This window comes from Zingiber officinale, chromosome 10B (genome assembly GCF_018446385.1).
Source record: "Zingiber officinale cultivar Zhangliang chromosome 10B, Zo_v1.1, whole genome shotgun sequence".
Taxonomy (NCBI): Eukaryota; Viridiplantae; Streptophyta; class Magnoliopsida; order Zingiberales; family Zingiberaceae; genus Zingiber; species Zingiber officinale.
Window position 1 is genome coordinate 92,100,828 of NC_056005.1, and position 17,427 is coordinate 92,118,254.

A 17,427-nucleotide genomic window follows, 5' to 3' on the forward strand; every position below is an offset into this window, starting at 1 on the left:
TCCTTCATGTGTGCCGCCTCAGCGAAGTCGCCTATGATGTTCGAGGCCTGCAGGCATGAGATACGGACAATGGCGGAGCCACGTTGATGGCTACAACGATGGTGGAAAGGAGATTTGCCAAAGGAGAAAAGAAGAAAAGTGAAGAAAAAAAAGGCTAGTTCGAGTGACACCCTTCATAAATCCACCAATTGCAACGGAGTTGTTGTAGAACCTCATTCATGTGTGCTGCCTCAGCGAAGTCACCGATGATGTTTGAGGCCAGCAGGCACGAGATACGGACAATGGCGGAGCCACGTTAATGGCTACAACGATGGTGGAAATGAGATTCACCGGAGGAGAAAGGGAAAAAATGAAGAAAAAAAAGGTTAACCCAAGTAACGGAGTCGGCATACACCCTCGTGGCCCACAACCCAAGTGATCACCGGGGTTGGCTCCACCATTGGATACAAACATCACCGCTTATTCTGCGTTTTCCATGGCCATAGTAGTGTAGGGATCTAGTGCGCTAAACACTTGAAAAGCACAGTGAAAAATTTACTAAATCCTCTCCAGAAAATCCATGTGAAGGAAAAACTATCATATACTAAGTTTGGATTAGAGGGTTATATTTTTGATGTGTGTACTCGATCTCCTGACAGCTAGGATCTTAGCACGATCACGTGTCCGTGCCTCTACGGTATCCACACGAACAAGCTTCTCGTCCGTCCCACGAACTCAAGGATTGGAGAAGAAAACCACCTAAGGTTTTGCTAGCAACCAAGAAAGGAAGTTCCGACTAAGAGAAGGAAGGTAAAGGAAGAAGACTAAAAGTTTTTCATCTAATGAAAATTTCATCCATAAATCATATTTATATCCATCTCATGAATACCAAAGGGTTTTGCCTTTTGGTCTTCTAGTCCAATAGTTCAAAATTGACCATTCAATCCAATGATTCAAAATTAACCATTCAATCCAATGATTCAAAATTAACCATTCATCTTTCTTAGTGAATTCAAGTTCATCCAATGAGTCTAAATCATTAATTCTCATAAAATTTTGAATTCAATGAATCACCATTTCATTCATCCGAATTGACTCAATGAGCCCAGTTTGAATTGGACTCAATCCAATAATTGGATCCAATTGAGTCTAACTCAATAAGTCCAATTCGAATTAGACTTGATCCAATGATCCATCATATGAACTCATCTCCAAATCTACTTGTTCTTTGTGTGTGACATAATAAGTTCTCGTAACGTTGGCAATGTATCCAAATCAATATTTAGATACATAAGCAATGAGTGACATCTAGCAAGGCATTATTGCTACCAAAGTAACGAGAAAGTCGAGATCTGACTTAACCTTTCCGTGACTATTATCTTGTATGACTTGGTCTTTCTATTCTTGATATCTAGATTGATCAATGAGGTATAGATCATGTCATCCTCTTATCAATTTTTGTGTTTCTTGATCTCTAAGTAGACACACTCAATCAAATAAGTTCAATATCTCATATTGACTCATTTGAGCATGATCATGCTTTCTTGTGCCCTACTAATCAAGGGACCCACAAATATCACTTCCGTCATATGAAAAGAATAGATCTCATCTACATCACTCACATCCCTCCGCATAAGTTATTGCATACTCGGTGATTGATTTTATAGTTCATCCTATTATAGGTGACGTTTGCCGATACCAAAGTACACAATGCTTTATGTAGGGAACCGTAGTGACTTCATGTCTAAGGACTATTCATACCAATAGTCACATGAGAATGCTTATGATACTCATATAACGATCCATGAAACATTCTCATGGCGGGTCATTCAGTATATATTCTCTAATATATATCTGATCCTGTCCAAGAGTCGAGTCGACGGACGCTGGGGACGTGGCGCTTTATCCTGCCTTCGGATGACCTCCAAGATGACGTGGACCTCCGGCGAACCTGCAGCAAAGCTGAGTCGGGAAGGGGTTCCCGGCGACGGCCCTCCGACGCTCAAGTCAGGCAACGGGGAGAAGAAGCGGAAGCAGAATAACGAGACTGTAGCTACATTGAAGAATATCGCATACTTCCGTCAAAGTCTAGGGGTCCTTATATAGGACCCCGGAGAGGTGAATGCACGTGCACCGAGGCATGCACGCTTCCCCAAGCATACCTCAAAACGAGCGTGTCAGAAAAGTACGCCTGACGCCATACCGCAATCGTTCCAGCATATCTTTGACACGACAGTGGAAACTTCCACCGTACGATCTTCTGTCCAGTCCAGTTGCCGATCATGCTGTCTGTCGGCGGCGCATGTCTCGAGAAGGATATCGCCAGCTGTCCATTTTGTCCTCTTCCGTCTCTTGTCCATTACTAGGCCGAGTGGGAGAGCCGCTCGGTCGCGTACTCGGACGGGCATGCAGCCTTAGTCGTTCGATAGCTCGGCCGAGCGGACGTGTCACTCGGCGCATCGACTCTTTTATACGAGAACTCCTGATAATTGGAAACCCAACCTATGATCGAGCTGTCTTCGTGCCGGCCTGGGCGCTATCACGGCCGACCGGCGAGGTGACCTCCCCGCTCGACCAAAACATTGGTCTGCCCCTCTTGACTTTGACGTCCACATGTCATTGACCACTGTACGGCCGGGCCCCCTCTTTCACCACCGGATCACGTGTCTTCCCCTCAAATCTAGTCGAAGGAGGCTGAAAGTCCGACTGACTGGACTACTAGTTTGGTGGTGTAGCGGCCGCTCGGCTACTGAGGTAAGTGCTTCTCCGTTCGGGCGCTGTGAGGGTTCCAGGCAGCCGCTCGGCCGCCTACCCGTTGGGCCTTGAAAAGTTTTGCTTGCCGCTAAGTGTCTTATCGACCCAAGGGCGATTAACGCTGACGTCTTTAGGATCTCCTCGGAATTCGTACAAATCCCTGCCATTAAGGTCGAGCATGCGCCCACGCCGGTGTAATGGCGTTCATTAAATGTCGCCCTCTAACCTGTCGCCACGTGACGCCACCGCAGTCATCGTACGGCGAAGGCGTCAGCTCCGATGGGGCAGGCGGCGGTTTGAATTCAATAGTCGGATGTCAACTTCGATCTCTGTGACCTTGGATCGGACGGCTGAGGTTGACCGAGCCCCATGTTTATAAAGCATCGATGCCGACTTCTATTCCATCGTTACTGCCTCCGCGTGCTTCGTCGTCTTCCTCGGCCCCCATAGTTCCGGCGATCCTCTATCCTCCTCCCAGGTTTCCATTTGTAAGCTCTTTGATCCCCTTCGCGTGTTTTCACATTTGTTTCTTTGCTCTCCTTGGCGTCGCCTCTATCGTTGCTCTCTTCGTCAATCTTTTCGACGAACTTTCTGTGTTTTCATTTTCCGACCATGGCCAGTTCTTCCGCCCCCTCTCCCGGCCTTTGGTATCACGCCATGGAGAGTCGGTTCGACTCAGGAGATGCCTTTAATCTGATCGACGCATATGACATCCCTGTTGACCGCAAGCTCACCCTGGCCAAGCCATCTGACCAGCCTCATGACCCGTCGGTCAGCACTGTTACCTTCTTCAGTGACCAATTCGTAGCTGGCCTTAGGTTTCCCATCCACCCATTCATCATAGAAGTGTGTAACTACTTTCGCATTCCGCTCGGCCAGCTCATGCCCAACTCCTTCAGGCTGTTGTGCGGCGTAGTTGTGCTCTTCTGAGTGCACAACATCCCCCTTAAGCCTCAAATTTTTCATTATTTTTACTATCCCAAGTAGTCCGAGCTGGGCACCTTCTTGTTTCAATCTCGGATCAGCCTGGTTTTCTTTGATAAAATGCCTACCTCCAAAGAGCACTGGAAGGACTATTTTTTCTTTTTGAGTTTTCCCGAGCCGCCCCCTTTCCGAACCCAATGGCAAACTTCGCTGCCGCCTCCCCCTGACCTGAAAAGGTATAGGACTGAGCTCGCTTTTCTCCACGCGGCTAACCTGCTGGCCGGCCTGAAATTAGACATCCACAAGCTGCTGCCCGAGGGGATGTTGTACCTGTTCGGCTTAAGTCCGATCCGAATGCGGCTTCCGAACGACCCTGGTGAGAAATATATTTCTCTCATTTCCTTTGGGTCTAACTGATTACTTTTCTCTTTCTTGCAACTGCGATCATGATGAAGTCGGTGGTGCTCGACATGCTGAAGCGCAAGGCTGCCAAGATAGAGGCGGCTGCCGCGCAGGAGGCGGAGAGACTCGGCATCGCCTAGTCGGCTCCCATGAAGGCGAGAGCGAAGAGGTGCAGACGGCGGGCGATGCGTCTTCCACTCGGACCGCCACTACTGAGGCAGCAGGAGAGATCGCTCCTTCGGGTACTCAGCCAGCCACTCGGCCCGAGGAAGCCGGGTCTTCCAGTGACGAACTTCCATTGATTGGACGCAAACGCCGCCAAACGGGCACACCCACCCGCTCACCCACCTCAGCCGTACATGTGTCCGAGCAAATGGACGATCCCCCCCTATTGGCTCCAGCGTCTGTGGAAGCGCTATCTTCCGACCGGACCCCATCTCAAGGCGATTGGCCCTCCGACCCCATCGCGACTCAGCCCCTCAGCTCACTTCCTCCTGCCCAATGGACAAACAGGCGATCTCTCATTCGCTCCGAGCCGATCGGCTAGTCCTCTGCCCCTTCAACGTCTGCTCAGTCTACACCGGGCGGGCCCAGGATGATCAAGGCCATACTCCACCTACCGACAAAGGAATATCTATAGGCGGTCGATCGGTCGATGAGCCTCGAGCACTAAATAACCATCCGGGGACCGCTGGCGAAGGTCTGGGAGGAGGCTCAGGCGCATATTGCCCTGATGCCCCCGGGGCTGCTCGGCAACAGCCATCTGCAACAAACCACCGGGGTAACCCTTATCGTAACCTTCATTTTTTCCTCTCCGTTCGGTACTGACTTTTTCCCTTCTGACCTGGTTGCAGTACTAGGTGGAGAGCATAGCGGTATGCGACCGCCTGGCGTCTTTAGAGGAGGAGTTCAAGAAACTCAAAGTTTCTGGTGGGGCTCCCCCTCAGGGCCCCTCTTACGCCGAGTTGAAGCCGGATCTAGACAAGACCAAGAAACTGCTGGAGGCCGAGCAGCACAAATCTTCGGGCCTGCAAACCATGGTAGACCGGCTCGAGGCCTAAGTGAAGACTTATGACAAAAAGATCGACTTGGCTACCTCCAGGAAGAATAGGGCCGTCACCGACCTGGAGGCGAAGAATGTCGAGGCTCGAGCGCTCGAGCTGAAGGTCAAGGAGTTGACTGATCTACTTACCGCCGAGAAGGCTGGCCGCTTGGCGGAGGTGATCGCTTTCCAAGCTGACCTGAAGACCTCTCAAGACACACTGGAGGCTTCCCGAGCTGCCCTCAAAGAATATCAGGAGGTCGAGCCTAGTCAATTTACTGTCATGCAACAGAACTTCATCCGCTTGGAGAAATTTGTTGAGAAAGTTTGCATTCGGCTCGTCCATGCATTCGAGTTGGCCATTACTGCCACGACTGACTATCTGAAGACAAAGGGTCGGCTTCCTGAGGATTTCATCATCCCCGTCCGTGACCATGCCGAACTGCTTACCACGATTCCAGATGAGATTTTTAGTTATCTAGAGTGAAGTCGTGGATATGTACTGGTCGTTCGACCTTTTGCCCTACATGTACTTGTCGTTCGACCTATTTTGGTTAATGAATTTTTTGGCCTTTCACTGTTTGCTTCTATCGTTGTGTATATCCGAGCGAGTTATCTGTTCCCCTGATCGTTATTGCATTCGTGGGAGCCTCATCTTTTGATGTCCGAGCCGCTGCTCGACAATCCAGTATAGGACCACCTCTTTTCCGTAGGACCTGTCAGATTGAAACAATGCCAAGGTGGAGTTTTATAGTAGAAGTTCGACTCTGGTGTTTAATGTCATTGTCCGACGATCTTCGGGTCGGGAGGTTTATAGTCGCCGGCTTGACTCTAGAGTTTAACGTCGCCACTCAACGGTCTTCGGGCCGGGGGATTTATAGTCGCCGGTCCGACTCTAGAGTTTAACGTCGCCGCTCGACGGTCTTCAGGCCGGGGGGTTTATAATCGCCGGTCCGACTCTAGAATTTAACGTCGTCGCTCGACGGTCTTCGGGCCGGGGGGGTTATAGTCGCCGGTCCAACTCTAGAATTTAACGTCGCTACTCGACGGTTTGATGGAGCTTGGTCATTCGGCACATACGTTGTTTTTTTATTTCATTCCTGCATTCAAAGGGAGCCGAAGAACAGAAAGTACATATAATGAATTACATTGGCGCATCTTTCACCCAGCTCGGTACGGCTGGAGATGGTTAGCGCTCCATGGTCGTTCTAGCTGCTGTCCGTCTTCATCTTCAAGGTAATATGCGCCCGATCAGAGCTTCTTAATGATCCTGAAGGGCCCGGCCCAGGGAGCCTCCAGCTTGCTTATATCGCCGACCGGCCTCACCTTCTTCCTTATTAGGTCACCGACCTGGAACGCTCTGGGAACTACTCGCCTGTTATAATTCTGCTTCATTCTTTGTCGGTACGCCAATAACCGAACGGCTGCTTTGGCTTGTACCTTGTCTATCAAGTCCAGCTCCAGCTGCCTCCGCTCGACGTTATCCCCGTCGTACTGTTGCACCCGATCGGATTGTATTCCGACCTCCACAGGAACGACAACCTCCCCTCCGTACACCAAGTGGACAGGAGTGACCCCCGTTCCCTCCTTAGGGGTCGTGCAGATCGCCCATAATACGCCTGGGAGCTCGTCCACCCAACTGCCTCTGACATGGTCGAGCCGAACTCGAAGGATCTCCCGATTAGCGACTTCGGCTTGTCCGTTGCTTTGCGGGTAGGCCACGGAGTGAAGTGATGTTGAATGTCGTACTCCTCACATCATTCTCGGAGATGCTGGCCGACAAACTGCCACCCATTGTCGGACACGAGCCGACGGGGGATGCCGAACCGACATATTATGCGCTGCCAGATGAACTTCTTGACCATCTGCTCGGTTATTTTTGCGAGTGGCTCGGCCTCGACCCATTTGGAGAAATAGTCCACCGCCACGAGTAAAAACCTCCGCTACCCGGTCGCCATAGGGAACAGTCCCACAATGTCCATGCCCCACTGGTCGAACGGGCAGGATACTGTAGACGCCTTCATTTCCTCCGTTGGCCGATGGGAGAAATTGTGATATTTTTGACAGGAAAGGCGAGTGGTGACGGTCCGAGCGGCATCTTCCTGGAGGGTCGGCCAAAAGTACCCGGCTAGCAGAATCTTCCTTGCCAACGAGCGACCGCCTGGATGCCCTCCGCATGATCCTTGATGCACTTCTTGTAAAATGTACTCCGCATCTTCCGAGCTGACACATTTTAGCAGCGGTCTGGAAAAAACCTTCTTGTAAAGCGGATCCCCGATGAGGGTGAACCGACCAGCTCTCTTCCTCAACAATTGAGCTTCTTCCCGATCGGACGGCGTAGCTCCAGATCGAAAAAATTCCACTATGGTCGTCCTCCAGTCGTTCAGAAATGCGAGGCCCTCCATCCTGTCAATGTAAGCCACTAAAGATACCTACTCGATCGGTTGTTGGATGACGATCGGTGAGATCAAACTCGCAAGCTTAGCCAATTCATCCGCCGCCTGGTTATCCACTCGGGGAAGTTTCTGCAGGCTGACTTGTTCGAAGCCGGCCTTGAGCTTTTCGAAGGCCTCCGCGTATAGTTTCAGCCTTGCATTGTTTATTTCGAAGGCTCCCGAGAGCTGCTGAGCGACCAACTGTGAGTCTGAATAAATTAGAACTTTACCAGCTCCTACGTGACGAGCGGCTTGCAGCCCAGCTATGAGGGCCTCATACTCCGCCTCATTGTTAGTTGCACGGTAATCCAGCCGAACGGATAGATGCATACGATCTTCTTGTGGTGAAATTAACAGAATGTCGATGCCGCTCCCCTGCCGCGTGGACGACCCGTCCACATATACCTTCCAAGTGGCTTCGAGCTCGGGATTTTGTACCGAGGTGACGAAGTCCACCAATGATTGTGCTTTAATGGTCGTCCGGGGCTGGTATTGTATCTCGAACTCACTGAGCTCTGTTGTCTATTTGATCAATCGTCCAGACGCCTCGAGATTAAGAAGTACTCTTTCCTGAGGGTTGTTCGTCATGACGACGATTGTGTGTGCTAGAAAGTAAGGCCGGAGTCTCCGGGCGGCAAGGACCAACGCGAAGGCAAGCTTCTCGAGGCCAGTGTAGCGGGATTCAGCATCCTTTAAAATGTGACTCAGAAAGTACACTGGCTGTTCTTCGCCGTCCGGCCGTACTAATGCCGAGCCAACAGCATGTTTAATCGAGGATAAGTAGATGCGGAGCAGCTCGCCGATAGTCGGCTTAGCTAATATAGGTAAAGAGTTTAAATAAACCTTCAACTCTTCGAACGCCTAGTCGCATTTTTCATCCCAATGGAACTTGGTGGCTCGGTGCAGAATTTTGAAGAAAGGCAAGCTCCGATCGACCGTTTTGGAGATGAACTGCGACAAGGTCGTTATCCGACCGGTAAGGCGTTGCACTTCCCTTAAGTTTCTGGGAGGCGGCATGTCCTGTAGCGCTTTCACTTTGCCGGGATTCGCCTCTATGCCCCGCTCGGTAACGATGTACCCCAGGAAGCGACCGCTCTTTGCTCCGAACAGACACTTCTGGGGATTTAGCTTGACTCTGCATGTCCTCAGCGTCTGGAAGGTTTCCTCTATATCTGCACAAAGGTTGGCTGCTCGACTCGATTTAATAAGTATGTCATCAACATATACCTCCAGGTTTCGCCCAATTTACTGCCGGAACACCTTGTTCATGAGCTGCTGTATGTGGCACCGGCATTATTTAGTCCGAACGGCATCACATTGTAGCAGTAGGTGTCGTCCGCCGTGATGAAGCTTACTTTCTCTTGATCTCCTTGGGTGAGCGGGACTTGGTGGTATCCTTGATAGGCATCCAGCATGCATATTAGTTCGCACCCAGCGGTGGAATCCACCATTTGGTCGATTCGGGGTAGAGGATAAAAGTCCTTTGGGCACGCCTTGTTCAGATCCCTGAAATCGATGCAGACCCTCCACTTGTTGCCTGGCTTGGAGACTAACACCACATTCGATAGCTAGCTCGGGAATTGCACCTCCCGTATATGGCCGGCTTCTAGGAGCTTCTTGACTTCCGCTCGGATGATGACGTTCTGCTCGGCACTAAAGTCCCTTTTCCTCTGCTTCATGGGTCGTGCGTCAGGCCGAACGTGGAGCTCATGCTGCGTGACGCTAGGCGAGATGCCCGGTAGCTCGTGTGTCGACCATGCAAAGACGTCGTGATTGCGCCGCAAGCACTTAATCAGCTCTTCCTTCTGGCCTGCTTCCAGGTCGGATGCAACGAATGTGGTGGCCTCCGGTCGGCTCGTCTGGATATGCACTTCCTCTTTTTCCTCATAAACTAAAATCGGAGGCTTTTCGTTTATGGTGTTTACCTCCAGGAACGACGCTTTCCGAGTGAATCTCGATTCTGCTCGGATCATTTCCACATAGCATCACCGGGCGACCAGCTGATCTCCTCGGACTTCTCCCACCTCGTCCTCCACGGGGAACTTGACCTTTTGACAAAAGGTGGAGATGACCGCTCGAAACTCATTGAGAGTCGGTCGCCCCAGTATCACATTGTAAGTGGAGGAAGCGTCGACCACAATGAAGTTTGTGGTCTGCGTCCTCCGCAGCAGCTCCTCTCCTAGCGAGATGGCCAACCGGGTTTGCCCCACCGGTAGAACCTCATTGCCAGTAAATCCGTACAGCGAGGTTGTCATGGGTAGTAGCTCGGCTCGGTCAATTTGCAGTTGATCGAAGACCTTCTTAAAAATAATGTTGACAGAGCTACTTGTATCAATGAATATGCGACGAATGGTGTAATTTGCTATTACCGCTCGGATGATAAGTGCGTCGTCATGCGGTACTTCAACTCCTTCAAGGTCCCTAGGCCCGAAGCTGATCTCAGGGCCCTGTGCCCACTCCTGACTGCAGCCTACTGCATAGATCCTTAGCTGCCAAGCGTGTGACTTTTTGGCCCGGTTTGAGTCGTCGCCCGTTAGTCCACCAGCAATGATGTTGATCTCGCCCCGAGCAGTGTTGTTCCTATTTTCTTCCTCCCGAGCGGATGGTCTCATTTGTTCCTGTGAGACTCGTGGATTGACCCTCAATTGATGATGATGTTGCCGCTCGGGGGACTCCCTGGCCACCCGTCGTCCGGTACTCTGGTGTTGATGGCGTCGATTGGGCAAAGGTGATCGACGTCGATAGCTTCTCAGCGCCGGGTGAGCAATCGGGTCGAGACTCCGACAATCACGGGTGTTGTGGGTTGCTGATTGGTGAAGCGAACAAAACATGGGAGTCCATACCTTTCCTTTTTGCTTGGGTCGATCGGCTGCCACATGTTGGACAGCGTGCGACCTTGTTTCCTGATGAGGGCGCGTTCCCTCAGCGTGGGGTCCTTTTGGTGGTTGATGGCTAACTAGCGGCCTCCGCTCGGTCGGTGCTGAAGGCTCGGATGGGGTTTCTTTTCTCCTTGTCGCCTGAGCTTCTTCCACGTTGATATATTCGTTTGCCTTCTTCAGCATGTGGTCGTAGTATTGGATGAGCGAGCGGAAAAAATCTCCGTCAACTAAGCCTTAAGTGAAGGCGTGCATCATTATCTCGGATGAGACTGTGGGGATATCCATGGCCGCTTGGTTGAAACGCTGGATGTAGGCTCGGAGGCTCTCTCTCGACCCTTGCTTCATGGAAAATAAGCTGACGCTGGTCTTTTTATAGCGTCGACTGCTTGCGAAGTGGTGTAGGAATGTCGTTCGAAAATCTTTGAAGCTCCGAATTGACCCGTCCGGCAATCTTCGGAACCAACGTTGGCCCGAGCCGGACAGGGTGGTGAGGAAGACCCTACATTTGACTCCGTCGGTGTATTGATGAAGAGTAGCGGCATTGTCGAATTACCGAGATGGTCGTCCGGGTCGATTGTGCCGCTGTACTCCCCGATCACCAGTGGGGCGTAGTGCCTCGGGAGTGGGTCCTGCAAGATTGCTTCAAAAAATTGGCGGTTAATCTGCTCGGGAGATGACCCGGTCTGAGGTGTCTTGCCCTTTTTAACATCCCGGGCGGGGGATTCATCAGATGACCCTTGGTTGGCTTGAACTAGCTCGGACGGAGTCTGGAACAGGGCTCGATGGAACGGAATAGGGCGCGGGCGGCGCGTCTCCTGGTGTGCCGATCTGACCTTTATTCTGTGCCCAAGTGGAGTACTGCTCCGGTCGATCTTCTTGAGCCGCTCGACCACCCGATGTCGTGGTCGCCTGCTACGCCATCCGCTCGGCTAATGCTTTTTGCTGTTACTGCTCCACTATCTTTGCTGCTCTCGCCTCGATAAGAGAGTCGAGCTCCTCTTGAGAGAGCGTCACGGTGTGTGTTCGTCCAGCTCCTTCCATCTTCTCTGCTCGGATTCAAGTGTGTTCCCACAGACAACGCCAATTTGATCATGTCCGAGAGTCGAGTCGACAGACGCTGGGGGCGTGGCGCTTTATCTTGTCTTCGGATGACCTCCAAGATGACGTGGACCTCCGGCGAACCTGCAGCAAAGTCGAGCCGGGGAAGGGGTTCCCGGCGACGACCCTCTGACTCTCAAGTCAGGCAACGGGGAGAAGAAGCGGAAGCAGAATAACGAGACTATAGCTACAATGAAGAATATCGCATACCTCCGTCGAAGTCTAGGGGTCCTTATATAGGACCCCAAGGAGGTGAATGCACGTGCGCCGAGGCGTGCACGCTTCCCCAAACATACCTCAAAACGGGCGTGTCGGAAAAGTACGTCTGACGCCATACCGCAATCGTCCGAGCATATCTCCGACACGACAGTGGAAACTTCCACCGTACGATCTTTTGTCCGGTCCGACTGCCGATCATGTTGTTTGTCGACGGCGCATGTCTCGAGAATGATATCGCCAGCTGTCCATTTTGTCCTCTTCCGTCTCTTGTCCGTTACTAGGCCGAGCGGGAGAGCCGCTCGGTTGCATACTCGGACGGGCATGCAGCCTTAGTCGTTCGGTAGCTCGGCCGAGCGGACGTGTCGCTCGGCGCATCGACTCTTTTATACGAGAACCCGTGAGCATCGGAAACCCGACCTGTGATCGAGCTGTCTTCGCGCCGGCCTGGGCGCTATCACGGCCGATCGACGAGGTGACCTCCCTGCTTGGCCAGAACATTGGCCTGCCCCTCTTGACTTTGACTTCCACATGTCGTTGACCACTGTACGACCGGGCCCCCTCTTTCACCACTGGATCAATATTTATGTGTCAACCTAATATCTCATATCCATGACTTGTGAAATTAAGTCATCCTTTGACCTACATGCTAGTTTTAACGCATTAATATTGTCCTTGCATATTAATGCTTAACTAGGAATAGTTAAAAGTAGTGTTCTATATATATCTACAATATCTCACTATCAATTCAACCAATTGATATGTTGTAGATTAGAACCTCCTACTGTAGGACATTATTATACTTATTCATTCGGCACGAAATTAAAATAAATATAATAATCAATTTTACCTTTTATTAATAATGAAATATGATACAAAAGGAGCTCTTTACATTCATCTTATAATTGATACTAGGGCTAATACTAATAATCTCCCACTAGCATTAGTGTCAATCACTGAAATATCTAATACCCAGTGACCTAGTATGACCATCATGCTTGTTTTGTGCCAAAGCCTTGGTCAAGGGATCCGCAATATTAACATCGGTTGATATTCTGCATATCCTGATATCTTCTCTGTCGATGATCTCTCGAATGAGATGGATTCGTCATAGTATATGTTTGGATCTCTGATGAAAGCGAGGTTCCTTAGCTTGTGCAATAGCCCTATTGTTATCACAATAAAGATCTATTGGGTTCGCTATACTAGGAACAACACCAAGCTTTGTAATGAACTTCCTGATCCAAACAACCTCTTTAGTTGCAGCTGAAGCGGCAATATACTCGGCTTCTATTGTAGAATCAGCGATTGTGTCTTGCTTTGAACTCTTCCAGCTCACAACACCACCATTTAAGCAAAATACACACCCTGACTGCGATATGTAATTATCCTTGTCAGTTTTGAAGCTAGCATTGGTGTAATCCTTTACAGCAAGCTCTTCATCGCCTCCAAAGATTAAGAAATAATCTTGAGTTTTTCTCAAGTACTTAAGAATATTCTTGACTGTTGTTCAGTGACCTTCACTTGGATCTAACTGGTATATGCTCGTCATGCTTAATGCATACAAGACATCTGGGCGAGTACAAAGCATGACGTACATGATAGACCCTATAGCAAATGCATAAGAAATATGATCCATGTGGTCCCTTTCTTCCTTAGAAGAAGGATATTGAGTCTTCGAAAGACTGACACCATATGACATTGACAGGAATTCCTTCTTGGAATATTGCATGACAAAACGTTTAATTACCTTATCAATATATGTACTCTGATTTAGACGAAGTAATCTCTTAGATCTATCTTTATAAATCTTGATGCCTAAAATATAAGTTGTTTCACTTAAGTCCTTCATGAAGCATGATAAAATTAAGATCGACTAATAAATTATCTGTAAATTAATTATACATTTGTTAATTTGTTATATAAAGATAAAGTTTATTTTGTTATACAAAGTCAAAATTTATTTCAAAATAATTATATCATTTCCCTTTTGTTAATTTAATTTCTAAATTTCAACTTATCATGCTCGTAAATTAACTTGTGCTCGTAAATTAATTGGTAGTCATTTATCTCTTCAGTATCCATATAAAGATGGACCGACGCACAGGTGCCAAAAATAGCTATATAATCATCTTTTATCATAATATATATTAATTGGTAGTGCATGAGTGTTGCCACTAGGCCCACAACTTAGATAGAACATCCGGACTGGCTCTATCATTAGATATGAACATCACCGCTGATTCTGCATTTTCGGTGGCATAGTAGGTTTGAGGCGTTTGACACAACGGCTGGCCAGACGACCTGGTAATGGAGGTGATGGTTATGGGATGGGTTCGGCGATGTCAAATGGCGTACATTTTGGAGGAGAGGTGGCGTTGCCGATGACTATCTCCGGTCAAGTCGAGTCCGTAATTACTTCAAAAATAGATTTATTATAGATTCTCAAAATATCCATACAAACGTGCAACTAACCGTTCGTTCTCCTGCACGATTTAGCTCAAGAAATTTATAGCAAATTGAAAAAAAAAAAAAAAAAAAACTAGTTAAGAAACAAGCTCCTTCATTGTACCCAAAATATTATTCACGATAACTTCCTGCTCGACTTTTAGGATTATTGTGGCCAAGCTTGGGTATTAACTTATCCCTATCTAAACACAATACACCATATTGTCTTGTTCCTTTCAGAAGCAGGCTTATAATGAGACAATTTAGGAGATGTAGATAGCATGGACCAAGGCATGTTTACAGAATTCTGAGTTGTAGATTAGGGTAATCAGTTCTGCCCTTGTACTTGTCAAAGAGCACCTGGAGGGCATGAACAAACCGAGCATGTGCCTCATTTATCTGTGAAATCAAGAAACAGACAATCATACATGTTTTATTCCAATGCAAAAAATTTGCCCAGAAGATTTGGTTTTGGAAGCATTGGCACACTCGATGAGTCAAGTGCGCCATCTTTGTTTACCTCTTCTGCAGTGGGCTTTGGATTCTTCAACAGCTCGATCGGTCGTCCGACAACAACGTGCAATGGATGCCGAAACGGAATTGGAGTTCTGCATAACAGGAAAAGGTTGCTTACGATAAGATCGAGCCAAGAAAAACCAGTTCTAAAGCTAAATTTTGGAGGGTAAACCTACCCAAATCTTCCCCAGAAGACCAATGGAGTAAATTTTAGTGATCGAGCGATCTGGAAAAACATTTTCCCAGTAGGCTTCCACCACCGATAGACATAGCTCTGTCGGTCAATAATTAATAAAAATTTATTTTCACATTTCTTTGTTTAAAAACCTGATCATATCATCATAATTCTGGCAATGCAAAATCCAGTTGCAGCTTTGAGAATTCATGTTGTCATCATCATAACGGATAAAAAATCAAACCTGACCAAAGCAAAAGACAGGAACTAGAGGGCATCCTGTCTCAATGGCAATTCGCACAAACCCTTTTCTTGTTTTAAGGAAAGCAACCTATTAACCACATGGATTTGACTTGTTAGTATTCAGATGCTCCTTTGTTTATCCGAAATCTAAATAAGCAAATAGACAACTGAAATATCAGGAAAGCATACGATAAACAATGAAAAGCAATACATACTAGAAACGTTATTATTAACCTGAAAAAAGTAGTGAATTGAGAAAGTAATTTGAATTTAGAATAAATGTATAGCATTTAGAACAAGATCAATACATTAGTCTGCAGTGAAGTATTTGGTTCAATGCAGAAGACAGACCTCAGTGTCATGGCTCAAGTGAAGTGTCTCCTGAACGCCACCCGGCACAATGATGCAGCTGTACCCAGCTGCTAAATATGAATAGAAGTTCTTCCTTGATGCAGGGATCAGCCCAAGCCATGTCCAAATCTGCCTCAGAAATGGAGTGTAGAAAACCTGACAAAAGATTCACAGACGCAGAGAATTAGAAATCACAGATGCATCAAAAGAAAAGGAAGAAAAATGTTCAAATAAAATTGATTATATCTACTAATAGATCCAATGACTAAAAATGAGGGAACCTTACTGCACTGCTTGCGAGAACCTTCATCTTACGCAGTGGCATGAACTTCGCGTCTTCCCCAAGAGCACAAAGAGCTATTGGCAGGACCGAGTGTGGTTCATAACCAAACACTGCAATATTAACAATAGTGGCACTCACCAACTCTATAATTCTAAACAAAGAAATCAAACATATCTGCTGACTATTGGTGATTTGTTTTTCTTTAGCCAAGAAAATTTTTTGATTCAGGAAGGCAAACACAAAGACATCAAAATAATGCAAAAAGGTCGGGGAAATGGTAGCAGAGGCTAGTTTTTGCTGTGATATTTATTTAATATTAAAAAAGATATTTTGGAATAACATTAGAACATGAAAAGTAAATTAAAATGATCTAATAAACAAATGAAACATGAAACTAAATAATAATTAAAAGTATACCAAGGACGCCTTGAGTATATAGTTTTAATCAAACATCATTAGCACTAGTTTAGTTCAAACTAATTACATTCATGAGAGACTTGCAAATTTCCAAAGACATATAAGCAATATTAAGTTTCATAATGACAAATGTATTTCATTGTTGATGTTGATGTAGGCCTAATTTATGTTTGTTGGTATCAGTGTGAGATTGTCAGCTATAACAGAAATGAAGATGAAAAAACAAGCCTCTGCAAACGATAACCCTAAGAATTTAGTGGTGGATAAGAGGTTACCGTAGGCCTGATCCGGGTCGAAAGCCGTGATATCCTCCAAATGAAGGGTGATGGGAAAATATCCACACGCATACTTACAAATATACCTGATATTTTTTTATATAAATGGAAAAAAAAAAGGACAAATTGCGAAGGGCATTAACCAAAGTACAAACTAAACTAGGGTTCCACGAAATCGATGGAGAAATTTGATACCTTGACAATTTCCGACCCAAATAATTTCCATCGTCGAGAGGAATCACCATGAGGATAATCAGAATCGCAAAAACCCTAAATCAATTAAAAGAAATCATTATTATAAGAATCAAGCACGGGCAGAAATACCGAAGGAGCGCCGGGAGGATACGAACGCGATGGCGATGTGGGCGGGGAAAAGGAGGAGGGCGGCGAGGACGAGAGCGACGTTGAAGTGGATGGCGCCGAGCAAGAGGACGAGGGCGACAATGGTTCTGAGGAGGGAGTAGTCCGTCCGTTTGAACACCGCCGGTTTCCCGGCCACCTTCCCGTCGTCCTCATTCATCACTTCGATCGACATGACAAGGAGAGAGAGGAGGAATTGAAGAAGAAGAAGATGATGATGCACTCAGTGCAGATCGCTAGGTGGGGTGGTTCTGGTCTTTATATACCGATCCAGTAGGGCCACGATCGAGGTCGGAGAGTCTCAGTCAGCCATCGATTTAAGATCCAACGGCAACCATGCATGCCACAACGCGACAACGTTGACCGTCGGGAAGAAGATGCTGATGACACGTCATCAGGACTTCGCTGTCCAGGAGCTGCTTAATGCAGAAAAAAAAACAAAAGGAGTGTTTGGAACGGAAAGAAAACACGAACAAGTAAAACAAAATTGAAATCAACTTCTTAATGTGAGAACAATTAAATGAACTCCTCTTTTCTTTTCTCTTTGTTTTTCTTTCTAAAAAAAGAAAAGTCTCCACGACCGACAAAGCGGAAAAACCAAGGAAACGAAGATACAAAGAAAAGAAACGA

At 47.5% G+C, this 17,427-nt stretch overlaps 1 protein-coding gene across 1 annotated transcript; it reads right to left on the minus strand.

The window, feature by feature from the left end:
* Positions 1 to 14,234: 14,234 nt before the first annotated feature.
* On the minus strand, positions 14,235 to 17,021 carry LOC122029828 (diacylglycerol O-acyltransferase 2D-like). The gene is made up of 9 exons (XM_042588960.1): positions 16,788 to 17,021; positions 16,633 to 16,707; positions 16,438 to 16,523; positions 15,749 to 15,855; positions 15,463 to 15,618; positions 15,113 to 15,199; positions 14,870 to 14,967; positions 14,698 to 14,785; positions 14,235 to 14,576 (listed from the first exon to the last, which is right to left on the minus strand). Exons 1-9 carry the CDS (start codon positions 16,970 to 16,972, stop codon positions 14,475 to 14,477), a joined length of 984 nt encoding a protein of 327 aa, XP_042444894.1. The 5' UTR covers positions 16,973 to 17,021; the 3' UTR covers positions 14,235 to 14,474.
* Positions 17,022 to 17,427: the final 406 nt, after the last annotated feature.